Source organism: Ranitomeya variabilis, chromosome 1 (genome assembly GCF_051348905.1).
Source record: "Ranitomeya variabilis isolate aRanVar5 chromosome 1, aRanVar5.hap1, whole genome shotgun sequence".
NCBI lineage: Eukaryota > Metazoa > Chordata > Amphibia > Anura > Dendrobatidae > Ranitomeya > Ranitomeya variabilis.
In genome coordinates this window covers 475,189,057-475,209,952 of record NC_135232.1, presented here as the reverse complement: position 1 = coordinate 475,209,952, position 20,896 = coordinate 475,189,057, and the positions used below count along the sequence as shown (strand labels likewise).

Below are 20,896 nucleotides of genomic sequence, written 5' to 3'. Positions count from 1 at the left end.
CAAACCCCCCACAAGTGACCCCATATTGGAAACTAGACCCCCCAAGGAACTTATCTAGATGTGTTGTGAGAACTTTGAACCACCAAGTGTTTCACTACAGTTTATAACGCAGAGCCGTGAAAATAATTTTATTTTTTTTTTCACAAAAATGAAATTTAGCCCCCAGTTTTGTATTTTCACAAGGGTATCAGGATAAATTGGACCCTAAAAGTTGTTGTCCAATTTGTCCTGAGTACGCTGATACCCCCTATGTGGGGGGGAACCACTGTTTGGGCGCATGACAGAGCTCGGAAGGGAAGGAGCGCCATTTGGAATGCAGACTTAAATGGATTGGTCTGCAGGCGTCACGTTGCATTTGCAGAGCCCCTGATGTGCCTAAACATTAAACCCCCCCACAAGTGACACCATTTTGGAAAGTAGACCCCCTAAGGAACTTATCTAGATGTGTTTTGAGAGCTTTGAACCCCCAAGTGTTTCACTACAGTTTATAACGCAGAGCCGTGAAAATAAAAATTATTTTTTTTTTCACAAAAATGATTTTTTAGCCCCCAGTTTTGTATTTTTACAAGGGTATCAGGATAAATTGGACCTCAAAAGTTGTTGTCCAATTTGTCTGGAGTACGCTGATACCCCATTTGTGGGGGGGGACCACTGTTTGGGCGCATGACAGAGCTCAGAAGGGAAGGAGCGCCATTTGGAATGCAGACTTAAATGGATTGGTCTGCAGGCGTCACGTTGCATTTGCAGAGCCCCTGATGTACCCAAATAGTACAAACCCCCCACAAGTGACCCCATATTGGAAACTAGACCTCCCAAGGAACTTATCTAGATGTGTTGTGAGAACTTTGAACCCCCAAGTGTTTCACTACAGTTTACAACGCAGAGCCGTGAAAATAAAACATATTTTTTTTCCCACAAAAATGATTTTTAGCCCCCCAAATTTTTATTTTCCCAAGGATAACAAGAGAACTTGGACCCCAGAAGTTGTTGTTCAATTTGTCCCTAGTACGCTGATACCCCATATGTTGGGGTAAACCCCTTTTTGGACGCACGGGAGAGCTCGGAAGGGAAGGAGCACTGTTTTACTTTTTCAACGCAGAATTGGCTGGAATTGAGATTGGACGCCATGTCGCGTTTGGAGAGCCCCTGATGTGCCTGGACAGTGGAAACTCCCCAATTCTACCTGAAACCCTACCCCTAACCTCACCCCTAACCGTTTACTGAACATTTTCTGACAGTCATAAGTGCCACGTATTTAAGAGCCACGTATTTAAGTGCCACGTATTTAAGTGCCACGTATTTCAGTGCCACGTATTTCAGTGCCACGATATTTCAGTGCCACGATATTTCAGTGCCACGATATTTCAGTGCCACGTATTTCAGTGCCACGTATTTCAGGCACTGAAAAATACGTGGCACGTAAATACTTCAGTGCCACGATATTTCAGTGCCACGATATTTCAGTGCCACGTATTTCAGGCACTGAAAAATACGTGGCACGTAAATACGTGGCACGTAAATAAGTGGCACTGAAATACGTGGCACTTAAATACGTGGCACTTAAATACGTGGCACTTAAATACGTGGCACTTAAATACGTGGCCACTGAAATACGTGGCCACTGAAATATCGTGGCACTTATATACGTATATACGTATATAAACGTATATTTCAGTGCCACGTATTTCAGTGCCACGTATTTCAGGGTAGGGTTAGGGGTAGGGTTAGGGTTTTTTGTTTTTTTCTTGTGTTTTTCTATAAAAACGCATGCGTTTTACCGCGTTTACATGCATTTTTTCACACGTGGTTTTTTTAAAAAACGCATGCAGATAAAAACGCAAGTGTGAAACCAGACTAAAAGACGCTTTTTATAGCAAAAAAGTTTTTGCGTCTCCACATTTTGAGACCTATAATTTTTCCACATTTTGGTCCACAGAGTCATGTGAGGTTTTTTTTTTTTTGCGGGACGAGTTGACGTTTTTATTGGTAACATTTTCGGACACGTGACCATTTTTTATCACTTTTTATTCCGATTTTTGTGAGGCAGAATAACCAAAAACCAGCTATTCATGAATTCTTTTGGGAGAGGCGTTTATACCGTTCTGCGTTTGGTAAAATTGATAAAGCAGTTTTATTCGTCGGGTCAGTACGATTACAGCGATATCTCATTTATATCATTTTTTTATGTTTTGACGCTTTTATACGATAAAAACTATTTTATAGAAAAAATAATTATTTTGGCATCGCTTTATTCTGAGGACTATAACTTTTTTATTTTTTTGCTGATGATGCTGTATGGCGGCTCGTTTTTTGCGGGACAAGATGACGTTTTCAGCGGTAACATGGTTATTTATATCCGTCTTTTTGATCGCGTGTTATTCCACTTTTTGTTCGGCGGTATGGTAATAAAGCGTTGTTTTTTGCCTCGTTTTTTTTTTTTTTTTCTTACGGTGTTTACTGAAGGGGTTAACTAGTGGGCCAGTTTTATAGGTTGGGTCGTTACGGACGCGGCGATACTAAATATGTGTACTTTTATTGTTTTTGTTTGTTTTTTTTAGATAAAGAAATGTATTTATGGGAATAATATTTTTTTTTTTTATTATTATTTATTTAGGAATTTTTTTTTTTTTTTTTTTACACATGTGGAAATTTTTTTTTTTACTTTGTCCCAGGGGGGGACATCACAGATCGCAGATCTGATAGTGTGCACAGCACTCTATGAGATCCGCGATCATCCTTTCATCGGAGCAGGCTGCAGCTTTCATCTGCAGCCTGCTCCGACCCGGAAGTGCTCCCTGCAGGACCCGGATACAGCCCCTCGGCCATTTTGGATCCGGGGCCTGCAGGGAGAAGACGTTCGGTACGAGGTGAGTACATCACCTTGTACCGATCGTCTCAGGGAAGCCCGCAGGGAGCCCCCTCCCTGCGCGATGCTTCCCTGTACCGCCGGTACACCGCGATCATGTTTGATCGCGGTGTGCCGGGGGTTAATGTGCCGGGGGCGGTCCGTGACCGCTCCTGGCACATAGTGCCGGATGTCAGCTGCGATATGCAGCCGACACCCGGCCGCGATCGGCCGCGCTCCCCCCGTGAGCGCGGCCGATCGCGTATGACGTACTATCCCGTCGGCGGTCATGGGGGCCCACCCCACCTCGACGGGATAGTACGTCAAATGTCGGGAAGGGGTTAACATCAAACCTTCTCATTATCTTTCTCGCTAACATGCATGCTGGACACCACGCCTACCCCTACGGGCCCACTGCATCCTTCTATTATCTTTCACTTTTTCTTTTCAGAAAACATCATCAGCATTTCTTCACAATTAACTAGTTGAATACATATAACTTACTCATGTAAACATTATCATCACTTTCTCTTTATCAAAACATTATTGCTATCTCTCAGTCTTAAAGCAATACTATTCTCTAAGTGCAACACATGAACATCCCCTTTAAGAGGGGACCAAGTCTCTATGAGGTAGCATATCTTCTCAAGCTACCAGTCCGTACTCAGCAAAGGTTCCAGTGTGGTATCTTCACAAAGAGTCCTTTTTGAAGTAAAACCAGTAGGGAGCACCTTTAATAAGGTGCAAACTATGTACAAAAAGTTTGTATCATGCACTGTTCATGATTGCGGCAGTTCTTTTCAACAGGAAACAAAAAGTGGAAAAACAACCAAAAAGCAATAGGGATCCCGGGTCAACAAAGGGATCCCTTTAAAAGTTACCCTGAACGGGTTTAGCAGCAAAACAGTAAAACAGTAACTATATACATACTCATGGTATCGAGGTTTATCCTTCCAAGTCTGGGGACGGCTTCCGTGAGTACCGCCCTCCTCCTGCCACCACGTAAAGGGCATCAGCACCCTGGATAGGGGTCTGGGTACTCACGGTTCTCCTCGGAGTGATGGCCCGCAGACACTTGGCACACAGGGAGATGGATGCAATGGCCGCGGGTCCCGGTGAATCATCTGAGGATGGTGGTGTCACTTCCGGCTTGTATTTACGCACATGCAAGGCATACCACCCCTTGTCTCCCCAATGGCGGGTATACCGAACCCGGTCCCCTGGGTAGAGATCCCGGCCTGGGTGTCCCTCCATGAGGTGCGCCTCTACGTCCCGCCGGTTTACAAACACCTCCAAGGCAAGGCCGGACTCTTTAATGAAGCCCCAACCTCCCTGCAGTCGAAAGGTGCTGATCACACCGCAGCGCTGCGGGCCCCAGTTCTCCTCAGCAGCCTGCCTGACCTGGGCTTTAGTTTGAAGGTCCTTCTCTCGCTCGGCCTGACGCCAGAGCTCCTTCTTGCGGGCCCACTCCTCTTCCTGCTGGCGCAGTCGCTGGCGGTATTCCCTTTGGCGGATGACCTCAATACTCTCCCCTTCCTCCTGGACATCCCCTGGAAACCCCATCAGATTGGTAGCGGCCGCGCGGGTCCATTTGAAGGTTACCCATTCTCCCTGAAGCTGCGTGGGCTGCTTGATGGGTCGTAGGGGGCTATCGGCTGTCTGCAGAATTTCCCAGGGCCTCTCGCATTCGATGCGACTACACACCCGCCCGGGTGGTCGTGGTGGGGGTGAGTCTATATCCACCAGCAGGGGCTCTTCAGTCGCCACGCCAGGGTCGGCGCCGTTACCTGCTTCTGGAGCATCTCCGGTGCCGATCTCCTCTGTTGTCGGCTGCGGGATCGGTGCCTGATGCTGGTGCGGCTCCTCGCCGGGGGTGGTTGCTCGCTGGCACAGGCTCCGGAACTGTCGGCACAGCTCCTCTACCTCCGCCCCGAGGATCTCCTGATTCGCGCAGCCTGGTAAGAGCTCCTTCGGCTCCCATTGGCGGGGCCTGGTACGGATCTTCTCTCCCTCTCCGGGGTGACTTCCGCGCTCCATGCTGCCAATCGGATTCTGCCTTGTGGCGTTCAGAGGTTTTCGCTCTTCCCCTTCCGGAGGGCGGCCCCTCTCTCCTCCACCGTCCCACACTAGGAGGCGGGCCCTCCTCCTTGATGGGCATATCTTCTGGACATAGTAGTACCTGTGAGGGGCGGGCTCCATCTTCGCGCCACTCTTCCAGGCTACGCCCACGATGACACGCCCCATCCTTCCTGCGCGCCACATAGTACCGTAATGGCGGCGGTTTTGGCGGGGAATGTCACAGCACAGTCTTTGCAGCATAATACAGTCCAAGCACAGTAAATCACAGTTCCAAGGCACACATGACCTGATTCTTCAGGCTTAAGTAGATCCTGTTCGTGACGCCAAAATTTGTAGCGCCCCCACCGCCGCAGGGCCGAGGGGTACCCGGTACCGGGCCTCTGAGTCTCTGCTCTGGGGTTGTCACGGTGGCTAGGCCCCGGTCCGTGACCCTGCCGAGGGGCGCACAGTGAATGATGTGGATAGATGAATATTAGTGGTGCAGTGCAGTAAATAACGAGGACACCAGGTTGCAGTCTCTTTACCTCTTTACTGAAGATCTCTGGGTCCTCAGTCCAGAATACGGTTCACCAGGCTGCGCAAGTTCGGTCGGTCCAATGGCACCTCCAGAGTTCTCTTCACAGGTGGAAATCTGTGCCTTCCCTCTAGCGCTATGTGTTGCGGTCCTTCCCTGCTGTGCTTACAGAAAGTCCCCACAACTGTTGTGTCTGTTTCTTAAGTTCCCTCACAACTCGATTAGATGATGTTGTGCTAATCCTCCGTCCCTCCCTGATGTTCTGGTTGGGACGGCACCCGTTTGACGGGTAGGCTCGGAGCTCTTCCGGGACCCTAGAGTCGTCCCTCTCCACAAGTTGCCCCCCAAGACTGCATAGGTGATTTAAGTGAGACAGCCCGCCTTAGACTGACTGTCCTGCCGCTGTTTAGAGTATTGCTTGAAGCTAGATGTTGTAATACTCTCTCGGCGTTCCGGCCACCGGTTGTGCGCCTCAGTAGGATGTTGCCTCGGTCTTACAGCACGACTCCTACTGGTATTCTCCTTATTGCTTTGATCTCGTTTCTCACTCAGCACAATCTATCTCGCTTCTGATCCTTCCTTGGGCACCGCCGCTATCCTGACCAGGCACGGTCCCGTTACGTTCGCTCAAGTTGCCAAGCCTCTGTCAGGATCCCACCCCTGACAGAGACCCTACTGTATCTTCCCCCCGCAACACCCTCTGCCACAAGGTGTTGCCTGGTTCCAACCCAGTCAGCTTTCTCATCTAACTTCCTGCCTGACCCCCAGTTTACCCACTATGGTGGGGAGTGGCCTAATGAATAGAACCCTTAGCTCCCCCCGGAGGCCCGACTGTGAAATGTATTGGTGTCTGTGATACCTGATCAGATGAACTCCTTCAGTGCCATCAGACGCACCATAGCTCCCCATAGTGGCGGAGCCACAGTACTGCAACGACCAGGACTCTGGGGCGCTGCAATTGTTTCAGTGGAAAAACGCAGACGATAAAGAGGCTGGCATATGATTTTTAAGTAGGCAAACTGCATATAGAATGGTAATTTGACAAGTGCAGGGAGTCAACACAACTTGCTGTTTGAGTAATTCTGAAAAACTATGAGAATAACATGCAGTTTCCAATTCAGAGTTTTTATTCTGACATTGTGTCCTGTTACAATATCTCAGAAGTACGGTAAGCTTGGTTTTGGTTCTGTGTTCTGGTGCTGTATCTATGTTGCAAGCTCAGTTCTGTTTCCTCATCTGGGCAGTAGGTTTGTCTGTTACCGTATCTATTTGCACACTTCTCCTTAAGAAAGCATTACATGAAACGTGCGTTGGGGCAGCATGGTGGGATCATCTATCCTCCCTTATTATGGGTAAGCAATACATCTTAAACTAAGCAGTATGTATCACTTTAGGTCATTGTTACTTTGAATCTACATGCTTTTAATTATTTTTTTATTTTCTTGGACATTGAGGCTATCCTTACCATAAGCAAGCTCAAGATGGGCTGCCGCAACTCGAGGACCACTGCTCTGGGCTTGACCCCAGGACAAAATTTGCCAGCCATCCCGATTGTTATCATAAGGCTAGACATACTTCAGCACTGATTTATAAAAAATGAAACTGGGGTGGTTGACTTACAAGAATAAAGTATTTTACAGTAACAGATTTAAAGTGAACCACTCAGCACAATTTTGTATGACATAGCTGTAATGACTGTCACACCGTAAACAGCTATAAAGGGGCAGGACGGCGTACTGGGACCCGCACCTGACCCTGCCACAATAAAGGGGCCCTGGCTTTCCCTTATCTCAGGGGTACCTGATGATGGTTAGGAGGCCTGAGCCGCCAGCGTATCCCTGTCTTCTGAGTTGGCCCTATCAGGGGCCCCCTCTCCCCCCAAAGGAGGTGGACTGCACCAGTGTAACTATACAACAAACAACAGGGTAAACAGACAAGGTAACTAAAAGTCTCAAACTCACCAAATGCTCACACAACCACAGAGGAAACACAGAGAAGGGAAGAGAAGGAATAAACTAGGAAGGAAAACAGGTTTTACATGCAACCAAAACAGCAGACACCAATCTCTGTAAATAAACCTCCAACTCCAACTCCAACACTACGCTCCTTCAACCTCCAAGCCAGGCAGTAGAACTGATCACTGACAATAGCTGAAGTCAGGACTGGGTCTATATAGAGGATCAGATTACAAGATCCACTTCAGCTGAGAGACCCAGCTCTCAGCAACACAGCAATAAGGTTAACTCCTGCACTGCTGGCACAAAGCAGCCAGGTCAGAATACAGGTGAAGAGCTTCTGTACACTGTGTGTGAACGAGGCCCAGAGCGCTGCGGTTCTCTGGAACCTCTCTGTCGCGGAAGCCCCGTGACAATGACGCTGTAATATTGATTACATTAATACTTTTGATAAAGAAATCCACTTTGTTGTTCTTCTGTAATAAGCATTTGAAGTTTTCTGCTAATTAGGGTTCTCCTCCTGGTCTCTGATTTCCTAACCCCTCCACCTGCCTCTGGTCTGTGAATGATAGGTCACTGATTATGTCAAACAGAGCAAGGCAGGTCATTCACAGATGGGGGCAGGCAGAGGGACCAGGGAAATCACAGACAGGAAGAAAACCCTGTGTACAGTCCGACCCCTGTGCACCGAAATCTAGCAGAAAATTAGCAAAACAATTTAAAATGCTGATTAAAGAAGAATCGCAAAATGGATTTCTTCATCAAAGGTATCAACGTAATCAGCATTATAGCGCCATTACAGCCATGTCTTTACTTAGCATTACAAAATCGTGCCGACAGGTTTTCTTTAAATTATAAGCTAGCCCAATGTCAATAATTTTTCTTTTATTATTGATGGAGCACAAAAACTAAATGCAATATCACCAATATTTTCTAGGCAGAGAAAGTTTTGGTTTCATTCCCATGCATTAATCCTATGGTGGCTCAGCTACTTGTACACAGAGGATCCTCATTACAGTGGTTACTTTCTGCAACCAATGACCAACTTAAAGAACTTTTCCCAGAAGTGCCATCAAAAGTTTTAAAGGTAAGATAATAATGTGTTTGAAAAAAATAAATCTAAAATTTTGATAATATTGACTGCAACATTTTTATCATAAGGCACTGTAAGCTTTTAGTGTAGGTTTTTAGGTATTGCAATACATATCATCAAAAATGACCTGTTTAAATAAGGGTTTTGTGTTAAATGTATTTTTTTAATAATTGCTTTTTTTTACAGCAAAATCTTTATTTAAAAAAGTAATCTTGCAATTTTCACACTGGTCACTAGTTTTTTTTTACATCCTGTCCTTTCGGTAAGAGTTTACAGCAGTTTCCTTATCATCAGAGGCAGGAAAACAATGACAAGTAACAACTCTATATAAAGCTGATAACAAAGGATCCATCAATCACAATAGGCAATTTCACAGACACTGCTCCCCCTCCCTTCACATTTCCCATTGCACAGGCTATTTAGATGCTTCAATACAAATGATAGGGCCACTTCATTGTGGCTAATGTACACTTGTTTTCTTAAACAGGAAGTTGGAGCAAAATTTTTATTTTTAACCCCTTTCCGACATGGTCCATAATAATACGTTCCTGCGCCCTGGTACTTATTTGCGCCGGACAGATTATTATGTCCACGCGATCATGCATGTAAACAGTCTGTGCAAACGCGCTAAATGTCAGCTGATTCTGACAGATAACACCTGGCACTAAGTGCCAGGAATGGTCCCGCACCACTCCCGGCACTTTAACCCCATAAATGCTACGATCTAACTCGATCGCAGCATTTTGGAAGCCAGCAAAGGGATGACAGCCCTGGATCGGACACTCGCATCTTCATGCGGGGTCCCGATCGTTGCCATGGTGGCCTGATATCATCATGACGACATCCGGGTCACCAGAGCTACGAAAGTTGCTTGATCATGTGCAGTGCATGATCATCAACTTTATCTCTCAGTGCAGAGCTGACAGTTTGCGTAGCATAGGGATGCTGCTGCATCCCCATGCTATACAAGCGATCAGCCTGCAAAAAATAATGGTCCCATAGTAGAACAAAGTAAAAAGTTTTTTAAAAAAGTTTAAAAAATGTACAATAATTTTAAAATTAAAAAAAAAATTATGATAAAAAAATCTAAAGATATTGTACCCATAAATAAATATTTGTATGAAAAAAAATATAAACAATAAAAGTACACATGCTTGTTCCTGTTTCATGTTCTTTTCAAAGCCATGTTCGCACAGGCATCCATAACCATGAGTAAGGCTCCAAGGAGCTGAAATGCGTAGGTCTCAGTCACATTGGAATTGCATGCACAGTTAGTTCATTTTTCTACAATAAATTTGGATTTTATCATAACATTGCTGCCTTGCTGGATTTTCGTTCCTCTGCTTTGCCTCAGCCGGTTCCAGGCTTGTCCATGCAAAACAACCAGCAGGATCCATGCTGCAACTTGGGTGAGCTGACTCTCCTTTCCCATTTCCCTCTCTCTATGACCTATAAAATTGCCCCACTAGTTAACCCCTTTAGTGAACACCATAAAAAAACAAACAAAGAACAATGCTTTATCATCATACCGCTGAACAAAAAGGGGAATACAGTGCAATAAAAAAACGGACAGAAATCAACATGGTACTGCTGAGAGCGTCATCTTGTCCCACAAAAAAACAAGCTGCCACACAGCTCCAGCAGCAAAAAAATAAAAGTTATAGCTCTCAGGATAAAGCGATGCAAAAATAATTATTTTTTCTATAAAATAGTTTTTCTTGTGTAAAAGTGCCAAAACATAAAAAAATACAAATAAGGCATCGCAGTAATCGTACTGACCCGAAGAATGAACCTGCCTTATTAATTTTACCACATGCGGAATGACATAACCCCCCAAGGAAAAAAAAATCCTGAATTGAGGTTTTTGTTCTTTCTGCCTCCCAAAAATCGGAATAGAAAGCGTTCAAAAAATATCATGTGTCTAAAAATGGTACCAATGAAAACATCAACTAGGCCCACAAAAACAAGCCCTCACATAACTCTGCGGGTCAAAATATGCAAAAATTATAGCTCTCAAAATATGGTGATGCAAAAAACAGCTTTTGCAATACAACACATCTATTAGAGTGTGACAGCAGCCAAACATAAAAACTCGATATAAATGTGGTATCGCTGTAATCACACCAACATCGACCCGAAGAATAAAGTCGCCTAGTCACTTATACCACACAAGGAATGACATAAAAAATTAAAAACAATTCATCACCTGCTGTTGATTTTTTCATTCTGCCTACCAATGATCGCAGTAAGGCTCGGTTCCCCTTTAATCTTGCGCTCTGCGGTGAGCGCTTACACTGGGTTTTCCATGTAAATCTCTAAAATAAGTGATTCAGATGGAACCCTTGATGGAAGAGTCCCTATAATGAGGCAAATGGAGGCACTGTGGACGCCGTCTGACCTATGATTTGGCAGTGTCTGTCTTGTTAGGATAGCATAAAAGTGCCATTGGCCACAGTTTTGAAAAGAAGGACACCACTAAACAGAAGCCAGATGGCTTCCAGATTAACTTTGCTGCCTCATTATAGTGAATGGATCTCTTGGGGGTTTCATCTGAATCACGTCACTCAGATATTTAGATGGAAACTCCAAAGTAAGTGGTCGGCGTAGAGCGCCAGATAAATGTGATCGTAAACAGTATGTAAAATTTTCCCAATAAAAGCTTCAACTCAATCCACAAAAAAAGCAAGTCCCCACTCAGGTCTGTCATCAGTTAACAGAAATATAGGGGGCTTCCACATTACTGGTAGTACAAAGGCTCTGGAAAAGCAAACTGGCTCCATAACCGTCCAAAAGAAATTCAGAAAATTCTGTGCTCCCAAATCCAAATGCCCCTCACTTCTGAGTCCCACGATGTACCTAAACCACATATAGCATTTACATGTTTGACATTTCTGAAGCGATGACAGTCCTCCTAAGTTACGGGTGAATGTCTCCAGAAGCATGAGCTGGGCATAACGTACTGGTGACTGCAGCGTGCTGGTCTCTTCAACGGCTGCTTGTTTCTGGAAAATACCCATGGAATCAAAATCGGCACTACACCTGTAGATAAATTCCCAAAGGGGTATAATTTCCAAAATGGGGTCACTTGAAGGGGGATTCTGCTCTTCTAGCAATTAGGGGCTCTGTATATGGAGTCTGCAAACTCTTCTAGGAAAATCTGCACTACAGGAGGCAAATAGCGCTCCGTGTCTCCCGAGTCTCTCCGTATGGCTAAGTAGTACTGTACAGTGACATATGGGATATTGCCATGTTCAATAGAAATTGTGGACAAATTTTGGTGCCATTTTTACCCACTTCTTGTGTGAAAATGTAAAATCTGGGGGTAAAACTAAATTTTGGTGGTAAAAATGTAGTTATATTTTCTTCACTGCCCAATGGTATAAAATTCTATGGCACACCCGTGGTGTCAATATGATCACTGCACCCCTAGATGAATTCATTAAGACATGTAATTTGAAAAATGAGGTCACTTATGGGGGGTTCTGCTGTTCTGGCACCTAATGGGCTCTCCCAGTGGGTCATGGCAGCTGCAAACCATAACAGTAAAATCTGGCGCTCCTTCCCTTCTGAGCTTTGCACTGTGCCTGAAAAATATTTCCCAATTACATGTAGGGTAATGAAATACTCAGGAAAAAATTGACCTGTTTGTTGTTAAAAAAAAAAAATGCCCATTGAAAAATTAAAAACTGGGGGCTAAAACAACATTTTGGTGGTAAAAATGTAATTTATTCTTTCTTCACCGCTCAATGGTATAAAATTCTGTGAATGCACATGTGGTGTCAATATGATCACTGCACCCCTAGATGAATTCATTGAGGAGTGTAGTTTGTAAAATGAGTTCACATATAGGGGGTTTCTGTTGTTCTGGCACCTCAGGGGCTCTGCCAATGTGACATGCCACCCTCAAACCATTCCAGCAAAATCTGAACTTCAATATGCCGCCTCTTCCCTTCTGAGCTTTGCACTGTACCTCAAAAGTAGTATTCCCCCACATATGGGGTATTAACGTAGTCAGGAGAAATTGCACAACAAATTGTATGGTGCAATTTCTCCTGTTACCCTTATGGAAATGCAAAATTTGGGGCTAAAATAACATTTTTGTGGGGAAAATATGATTTTTCTATTTTCACAACTCAACGTTATAAATATCTGTGAAGCACCTGGGGGTTCAAGGTGCTCACCACACTTCTAAATACATTCCTTTGGGGGTCTAGTTTCCAAAATGGGGTCACTTGTGAGGGGTTTCCACTGTTTAGGGGCATCAGAGACTCTCCAAATGGGACATGACATCTGCTAATGATTCCAGGAAATTTTACATTCAACAAGTCAAATGACGCTCCTTCCCTTTCCGAGCTTGCCATGCACCCAGAAAGTAGTTTTCTCCCTGATATTGGGTATAGGCGTACTCAGGAGAAATCCCACAAGTTTTTGGGGTCCATTGTTTCCTGTTATCCTTGGAGAAATGAAAAAAATTGGAACTGAAGTAAATTTTTTGTGACATTTTTATTTTTTTCCCACATTCCAAAAATTCCTGTGAAGCGCCTGAAGGGTTAATAAACTTTTTTTAATGTGGTTTTGAGCACCTTGAGGGGTGCAGTTTTTAGAATGGTGTCAAGTTTGGGTATTTTTTAACATATAAATTCTCAATGTAACTTTAAATGTGACGTGATTCCTAAAAAAATGGTGGTGTAAATTTTGTTGGAAAAATGAAAAATCACTGTTCAACTTTTAACCCTTATAACTTCCTAAGGAAAAAAAATGTGGGTCCCAAAATTGTGCTGATGTAAAGTAGACATGTGGGAAGTGTTATTTATTAACTATTTTGTGTGACATACAGTATTTCTGTGATTTAAGGGCATAAAAATTCAAAGTAGCGAAATTTTCAAAATTTTCTCAAATTTCCATTTTTTCAGAAATAAACATCATACTGAATAAATGTTACCACTATTATTAAGTACAATATATGTCACAATAAAGCAATCTCAGAATCACGGGGATCTGTTGAAGCTTTCCAGAGTTATTACCTCAAAAAGTGACAGTGGTCAGAATTGTAAAAATTGGATTGGTTATTGTCACGACCGCTCATACTTACCTGTCCGGCCAGCACTCTCCCGACGTCTCTCCTGGCCGCATTCTGCCCGACTTCTCCGGCTCCAGGCACTTCGACGGTTCGCGCATGCGCCGTAGTGCTTCTTCCGCCGCCTGGGATTCTGGGAGGTCGTGACCCGGTGGCTCCGCCTCCAATATGGCGGCGCCCACCGGGTATTTCTGTTCGGCGCTTACCCAGGTAAGGTGCCTGTGAATCTGCTGTGACGCCTTTTAGTTTAGGTGTCCCTTAGCCATCCTCAGGCCCTTCCTGTTCTCTCAGCTATCAGCCTTACATGCCCTTGTCCTTCTCTGTTAGTTTGTCACCACTCCTTTGTGTTCTCTCTTTCCATCCTTTCCCTATCTCGTCCTGTCCATGTCCTATGGTCCTATCCTGTGTCTGTTTTCCTCAGTGTTACCGTCATTTACTGTTTCTGTTTCATTTTCAGTTCTCCGCCTCAGCTATCGTTGGTTCCTGCATATTCCCTTTCGTTCTGCTACTTCGTCTTGACCCAGTCGTCCCTTTGGCTCTAGCAGTTTAGGTTCCATCCTCCTAGGGCCTGCTCCTAATGCTCCCTGTATAGGGGGCGCATCCACCAGGTTTGCTCGCCCTTGGGGGCTCTGGGGCCGTGACCCAGAGGGTCCACTCCCGGGTTATTCCTTCTCTCTGTAGCGTGATAGTATTCACAGGCCATGGATCCCGCTGGAGCCTCAGCCGCTTAGAAAGAGTTAGTCGTTTTACGAGAAAACCAGTCCCGTATGATGTCTTTTATAAAGTCCATGGAGTCTCGACTGTCTGCTCTTTAGACCTCTGACCCCAGTAATGCTTCTCAGTTGGCCAGCTTACAACAAGAGCTGGCGCAACAGCGAGACATTCAGGCTCATATTTTAAGTTACAAGGCTTCCGTAGATACTCGACTTCTCTCCTTGCAGTCTGCTGCGTCTGTTCCCGCTCCTCCCTCGGCTCCTCACCCTCTTCCCCATCTGGCTAAACCACCACGCTATAACGGTGATCCCAAATTATGTCGGGGATTCTTAAATCAGTGCCGCCTCCATTTTGAGCTTCTGCCTTTACAATACCCTACTGATCGGGCCAAGATAGCTTTGATAATTTCTCATCTGGAGGGGGATGCGCTGACGTGGGTGAATCCACTTTGGGAGCATGATGACCCTGTAGTTTCGCAGTTAGCTAACTTCTTTGAGACCTTCCGTCAAGTATTTGATGAACCTGGTCGCCTGGCCTCTACTACTGAGTCCCTATTTAATTTACAGCAGGGGTCTTTAACTGTGGGTCAGTACGCCATTTAATTCCGCACTCTAGCCTCCGTTTTAGGTTGGAATAATGAAGCTTTGGTGGGAGCATTCTGGCAAGGCTTATCCGGGCGTATTAAAGATGAGTTAGCGGATCGCGATACACCAACCAACCTAGAGGATCTTATCTCTTTGGCTACCCAAATTGACCTTCGATTTCAGGAGCGAGCCCGTGAGAGGAGGAATCCTTGGCCTTCCCAGCCTTCTCGTAGACCACCTAGTCCTCGTTCCAGGGTGTCCACCTCCGTACCGGCGTCGGAACCGATGCAAGTAGATCGGCTCAAAATGTCTGAGCAACGTCGCCAGGAGAGACGCACCCAAGGTCTTTGTTTTTACTGCGGCAGTGCCTCCCATCTTCTTCGTGCTTGCCCGGATCGTCCGGAAAACTCCTCCGCCTAGGCCAGGTAATAGAGGCCTCCCTAGGTGCATGTGATACCTCTCAACCCCTCACTCTTTCAGTCTTACTGCACGTTTCTGGTAAATGTTTTTCCTTGCTAGCCTATACTGACTCGGGTGCTGCGGGGAATTTTATTCGGCTAGAAGAGGTAGTTAAATTCTCTGCTCCTGTTAGGACCTTAGAGAATCCCCTCTTTCTCGCCTCTGTGGATAGCAAACCTCTGCAGGAGACTGTAACCCAAATCACACAGATAGTTGAACTCCAGGTAGGGGTTTTGCATAAAGAGAAAATTGCGTTCTATGTTTTGGCCAATATTTTGCATCCAGTACTCCTCGGCCTACCATCGCTGCGGACCCACGAACCTGCTTTGGATTGGCATAATGGCAATATTCTTCGTTGGGGGAGATTCCTGTTGGGCTTGGTGTCTGCTGCCGATGCGTCCTGTTGGTGTTTCTCGCCCTTCCCTCATTCCTTCTGGTTTGCCTTCTGTTTACAGTTCCTTTTCTGATGTCTTTAAAGGGAACCTGTCACCCCCAAAATTGATGGTGAGGTAAGCTCACCGGCATCAGGGGCTTATCTACAGCATTCTGTAATGCTGCAGATAAGCCCCTGATGTTACCTGAAAGAGGAAAAAAAGACAGTATACTCACCCAGGGGCGGTCCCGCTGCGGTCTGGTCAAATAGGTGTCTCAGGTCCGCTCCGGTGCCTCCTATCTTCATTCCATGACGTCCTCTTTTGGTCTTCACGCTGCGGCTCCGGTGCAGGCGTACTTTGTCTGCCCTGTTGAGGGCAGAGCAAAGTACTGCAGTGCGCATGCGCCGGGCCTCTCTGACCTTTCCGGCGCCTGCGCACTGCAGTACTTTGCTCTGCCCTCAACAGGGCAGACAAAGTACGCCTGCACCGGAGCCGCAGCATGAAGACCAGAAGAGGACGTCATGGAATGAAGATGGGAGGTGCTGTATTGGACCTGAGACTCCCATCGAAGCGGGACCGCCCCTGGGTGAGTATAATCTAACGTCTTTTTCTCCTCTTTCAGGTAACATCGGCGGCTTATCTAAAGCATTACAGAATGCTGTAGATAAGCCCCTGATGCCGGTGAGCTTACCTCACCATCGATTTTGGGGGTGACAGGTTCCCTTTAATTAAAAAAAAGCAGAGAATCTTCCTCCGCATCGCTCCTACGACTGCCCAATAGAACTTATTCCTGGAACTATGCCTCCGAGAGGAAGAATCAAGCCCCTTTCGCCAGCAGAGACTCAAGCCATGTCTGAGTATGTTCAAGAGAATCTCGCAAGAGGCTTCATTCGGAAATCCTCTTCTCCTGGCAGTGCTGGCTTCTTTTTCGTCAAAAAGAAGGATGGCTCTCTTCATCCTTGTATAGATTACAGAGGTTTGAATAACATTATGGTGAAAAATAAATATCCATTACCGCTAATCTCCGAGCTCTTTGATAGTTTTAGAGGAGCACAAATATTTACTAAGCTTGACCTTCAAGGAGCCTACAATCTGGTTTGTATCCGTGCAGGGGATGAGTGGAAGACCGCCTTCAACACCCGTGATGGTCACTACGAATACTTAGTCATGCCTTTTAGTCTCTGTAATGCTCCTGCTGTATTTCAAGAGTTCGTCAACGATGTCTTCAGAGATTGTCTCTAATTATAGTGTCGAAGTCTATCTGGACAACATTCTCGTCTTCTCCCCAGATCTCTCCACTCATCGGCGTGACGTTCTTCTAGTCTTACAACGTCTCAGGGAGAATCATCTTTTCGCCAAGATCGAGAAGTGTGTCTTCGAGCAGTCTAGTGTACCCTTTCTTGGATTTATTGTCTCTGATTCTGGTCTGAAGATGGATCCAGCTAAGGTGTCTGCTGTTCTCGATTGGCCACAGCCCATTGGGGTAAAGGCCATTCAACGTTTTCTTGGCTTTGTCAATTATTACAGACAATTTATTCCTCATTTCTCCTCCTTAACCAGGCCCATCTCTGCTCTCACCCACAAGGGAGTCGATTCCAACAACTGGCCTCAGGAGGCAGAGGACGCTTTTCAAACTTTGAAACAAAGATTTGCTGCTGCCCCAGAGTTGCACCGTCCGGATGCCAACAAACCCTTTGTTCTTGAGGTGGATGCATCTTCCGTAGGAGTTGGAGCAGTTCTTCTTCAAAGGTCCTATTCCGGACGCATTGTCACCTGTGGCTTCTTCTCTAAATCCTTCTCCTCCTCTGAATGTAATTATTCCATTGGTGACAAAGAACTGTTGGCCATTAAAGTGGCTTTAGAGGAGTGGCGTTATCTTCTCGAAGGGGCTGTTCATCCCTTCATCATTTTCATGGATCATAAAAATCTGGCTTACATTCAGTCTGCCCAAAGGCTAAATCTTCGGCAAGCCAGATGGTCCCTGTTTTTTGGACATTTTGACTTTGAGCTCCACTTTCATCCTGGTGATAAAAACATCAGAGCCGACGCTCTCTCAAGATCCTTTCAGCCTTTGGATGAAGTGGAGGATTCTGCACATATTATTGATCCTGCCAGGATCATTTCCATGGCTCCTTTAAATGTTGTTTCTCCTACTCCAGGGAAGACCTTCGTGGCAAGCAGTGACAGAATGAGAGTTCTGCAGTGGGGTCACTCCTCCAAGTTTGGCCGGACACGCAGGAGGTAAGAAGTCTCTCTCTTATATCACGTCATTATTGGTGGCCGACTCTTTGCCAAGATGTCTTGGATTTCACCGCTTCATGCTCCTCTTGCGCCAGAAACAAGGTTCCTCTGCAGTTACCTTCTGGACTCTTGCATCCACTTCCCGTGCCGTCAGTTCCATGGAGTCATATTGCCATGGATTTTATCACGGATCTCCCTTGCTCCTCGAACTGCACCGTTATCTTGGTAGTTGTGGATCGATTTTCCAAGATGGCCCACTTCATTCCTTTATCTGGACTACCGTCTGCTCCTGAATTGGCAAAGATCTTCGTCCATCATATTTTCCAACTTCATGGCTTCCCTCTGCATATTGTTTCAGATCTAGGAGTCCAGTTTACAGCTCGATACTGGAGGGCTTTGTGCGGTCTAATTAAAGTAACTCTTGATTTCTCCTCCGCTTATAATCCTCAGTCTAATGGTCAGGCTGAGCATGTTAACCAAGTTCTCACGTCCTATCTACGACATTTCTCCAATGCTCATCAGAATGATTGGGTTTCCCTGCTTCCATGGGTAGAATTCGCCTACAACAATCACCCCAGTGAATCCTCTTCCAAGTCTCCATTCTTTGTGGTCTTTGGGCAACACCCCGGCATTCCTCTTCCCGTTTCTTGCACCTCAGGCGTACCGGCGGCGGATTCTCTATCCTTGGAGTTTTCCAAAATTTGGCAAGAGACTAAAGAGGCTCTTATAAGAGCTGGTAATCGAATGAAAAAGTATGCAGACAAAAGACGTCTTGACGCTCCTCCACATCAACCGGGAGATAAGGTCTGGCTTTCTTCTTGTTACATTAGATTAAAGATTCCCTCTCAAAAACTAGGTCATCGTTTCATTGGTCCCTTCGAAATTTCTAGTCGGATCAATGATGTGGCCTATAGGTTGAAATTGCCTGCCTCTTTGCGAATTCCCAATACTTTTCATGTCTCGCTTCTTAAACCCGCAGTCTTCAATCATTTTCACTCACCCCAAACTCATTTCCCCTCATTTTCCACTACTGATGATATATTCGAGGTTAAGGATATTCTTGCCCAAAAGACTGTTAGGGGTCGGACTTTATTTTTAATTGACTGGAAGGGATTTGGTCCTGAGATGTCGTGGGAACCCCGGGAGAATATCAATGCACCCCATATTTTAAAGAGATTTCTTTCCAGCTTTAAAAAGAGGGGGAGTAAGAGAGGGGGTACTGTCACGACCGCTCACACTTACCTGTCCGGCCGGCGCGCTCCCTATATCTCTCCTGGCCACATTCTGCTCCACTTCTCCGGCTCCATGCACTTCGGCGGTTCGCACATGCGCCATAGTGCTTCTTCCGCCGCCTGGGATTCTGGGAGGTCGTGACCCGGTGGCTCCACCTCCAATATGGCGGCGCCCACTGGGTATTTCTGTTTGGCGCTTACCCAGGTAAGGCGCCTGTGAATCTTCGCTGCTGTGACGCCCTTTTAGTTTAGGTGTTCCTTAGCCATCCTCAGGCCCTTCCTGTTCTCTCAGCTATCAGCCTTATGCAGCGCCCCCACTGCCGCAGGGCCGAGGGGTACCCGGTACCGGGCCTCTGAGTCTCTGCTCTGGGGTTGTCACGGTGGCTAGACCCGGTCCGTGACCCTGCTGAGGGGCGCCCAATGAAAGGGTGTGCGAGATGGTGGTGATGTTGTAGTGGTGCGGTGCAGGTTGCAGTAAATAGCGAGGACACCAGGTTGCAGTCTCTTTACCTCTTTACTGAAGGCTTCAAGATCCTCAATCCGGAATATGGTTAACTGGGCTGCGCAAGCCTGGTCGGTCCGATGGCACATCCAGAGTTCCCTTTGCAGGTGGAAATCTGTGCCTACCCTCTAGCGCTTGTGTGTTGTAGTCCTTCCCTGCTGAGCACCACGGGATAGTCCTCACAACTGTTGTGTCTGTTTCTCATGTTCCCTCACAACTCGATTCTGATGTTCTTCCACGTCCCCCAGATCTTATGGTTAGGACGCACCCGTATGTGTTGTGATTCGGTTCGTGGGCTCCCCCGGTGGTCTCTTGTGGTACTGGTGTCCTGCAAGCTTTGCCTTCTCAGCTCACCTGTTCCTATCAGGATGTGGGAGTATCCTATTTAAGCTTGCTCCTCAGTCATTCTAATGCTGGCCATCAATGTATCCAGAGTATTCTGTTGCATGTTCCTGCTCCCAGTTTTCTGCTCAGCTAAGTTGGACACTTTAGTCCTTAAGTCTATTTTTGTATGTTTTGTCCAGTTTGCACTTATGTGAATCTCTGCAGCTGGAAGCTCTTGTTGGGCTGAAATTACCACTCCAGTGGCATGAGTTGTCACATGAGTTAAGGTAATTTCAGGATGGTGTTTTGAAGGGTTTTGCAGCTGACCGCGAAGTCCTCTGTTGTATCTTTCTGCTATTCAGTTAGCGGGCCTCTCTGTGCTAAATCTGCTTTCATACTACGTGTGTCTTTTCATCTGCTCTCACCGTTATTATATGTGGGGGGCTGCTATCTCCTGTGGGGACATTCTCTGGAGGCAAGCCAGGACTGTGTTTTCTTCTACCAGGGGTAGTTAGTTCTCCGGCTGGCGCGCGGCATCTAGAGACAACGCAGGAATGCCCCCTGGCTACTTCTAGTGTGGTGTGTAGGTTTAGCATCGCGGTCAGCTCTAGTTTCCATCACCCGAGAGCTTGTCCGTTTATTCTATGCTTCTGATGTTTCCTTGCCATTGGAAACCATAACAGTATGGCCAGCCCAAATGTTTAATCTATAGGCTGAAGCAGGAGAGAAAAGGAACTGTGTGAAACCTTTTTTTTTTTTTTTTTCCTTCCTCTGAAGTTGCACTCCAGCTCTAATTGCAGTCTCCTGTTTTCCTCTCCTCTTAACCCCTGAATGGCTCAGACTTTATCTGTTGAAATATGGATCTCCAGAGTCTGGCTACCAATTTGAATAATCTTGCCTCTA

The 20,896-nt window shown here is 46.0% G+C and overlaps 1 protein-coding gene across 5 annotated transcripts in view; it reads left to right on the top strand.

Annotated features, from left to right (window-relative positions):
- SHOC1 (shortage in chiasmata 1) overlaps positions 1–20,896 on the top strand; it is a 549,593-nt gene that overhangs the window by 504,885 nt on the left and 23,812 nt on the right. For all 5 annotated transcript variants that reach the window (XM_077251003.1, XM_077251012.1, XM_077251020.1 and 2 more), the window contains one exon: positions 8,331–8,480. In XM_077251003.1, coding sequence (XP_077107118.1) covers positions 8,331–8,480 — 150 coding nt within the window. The remainder of the gene's footprint in view (positions 1–8,330; positions 8,481–20,896) is intronic.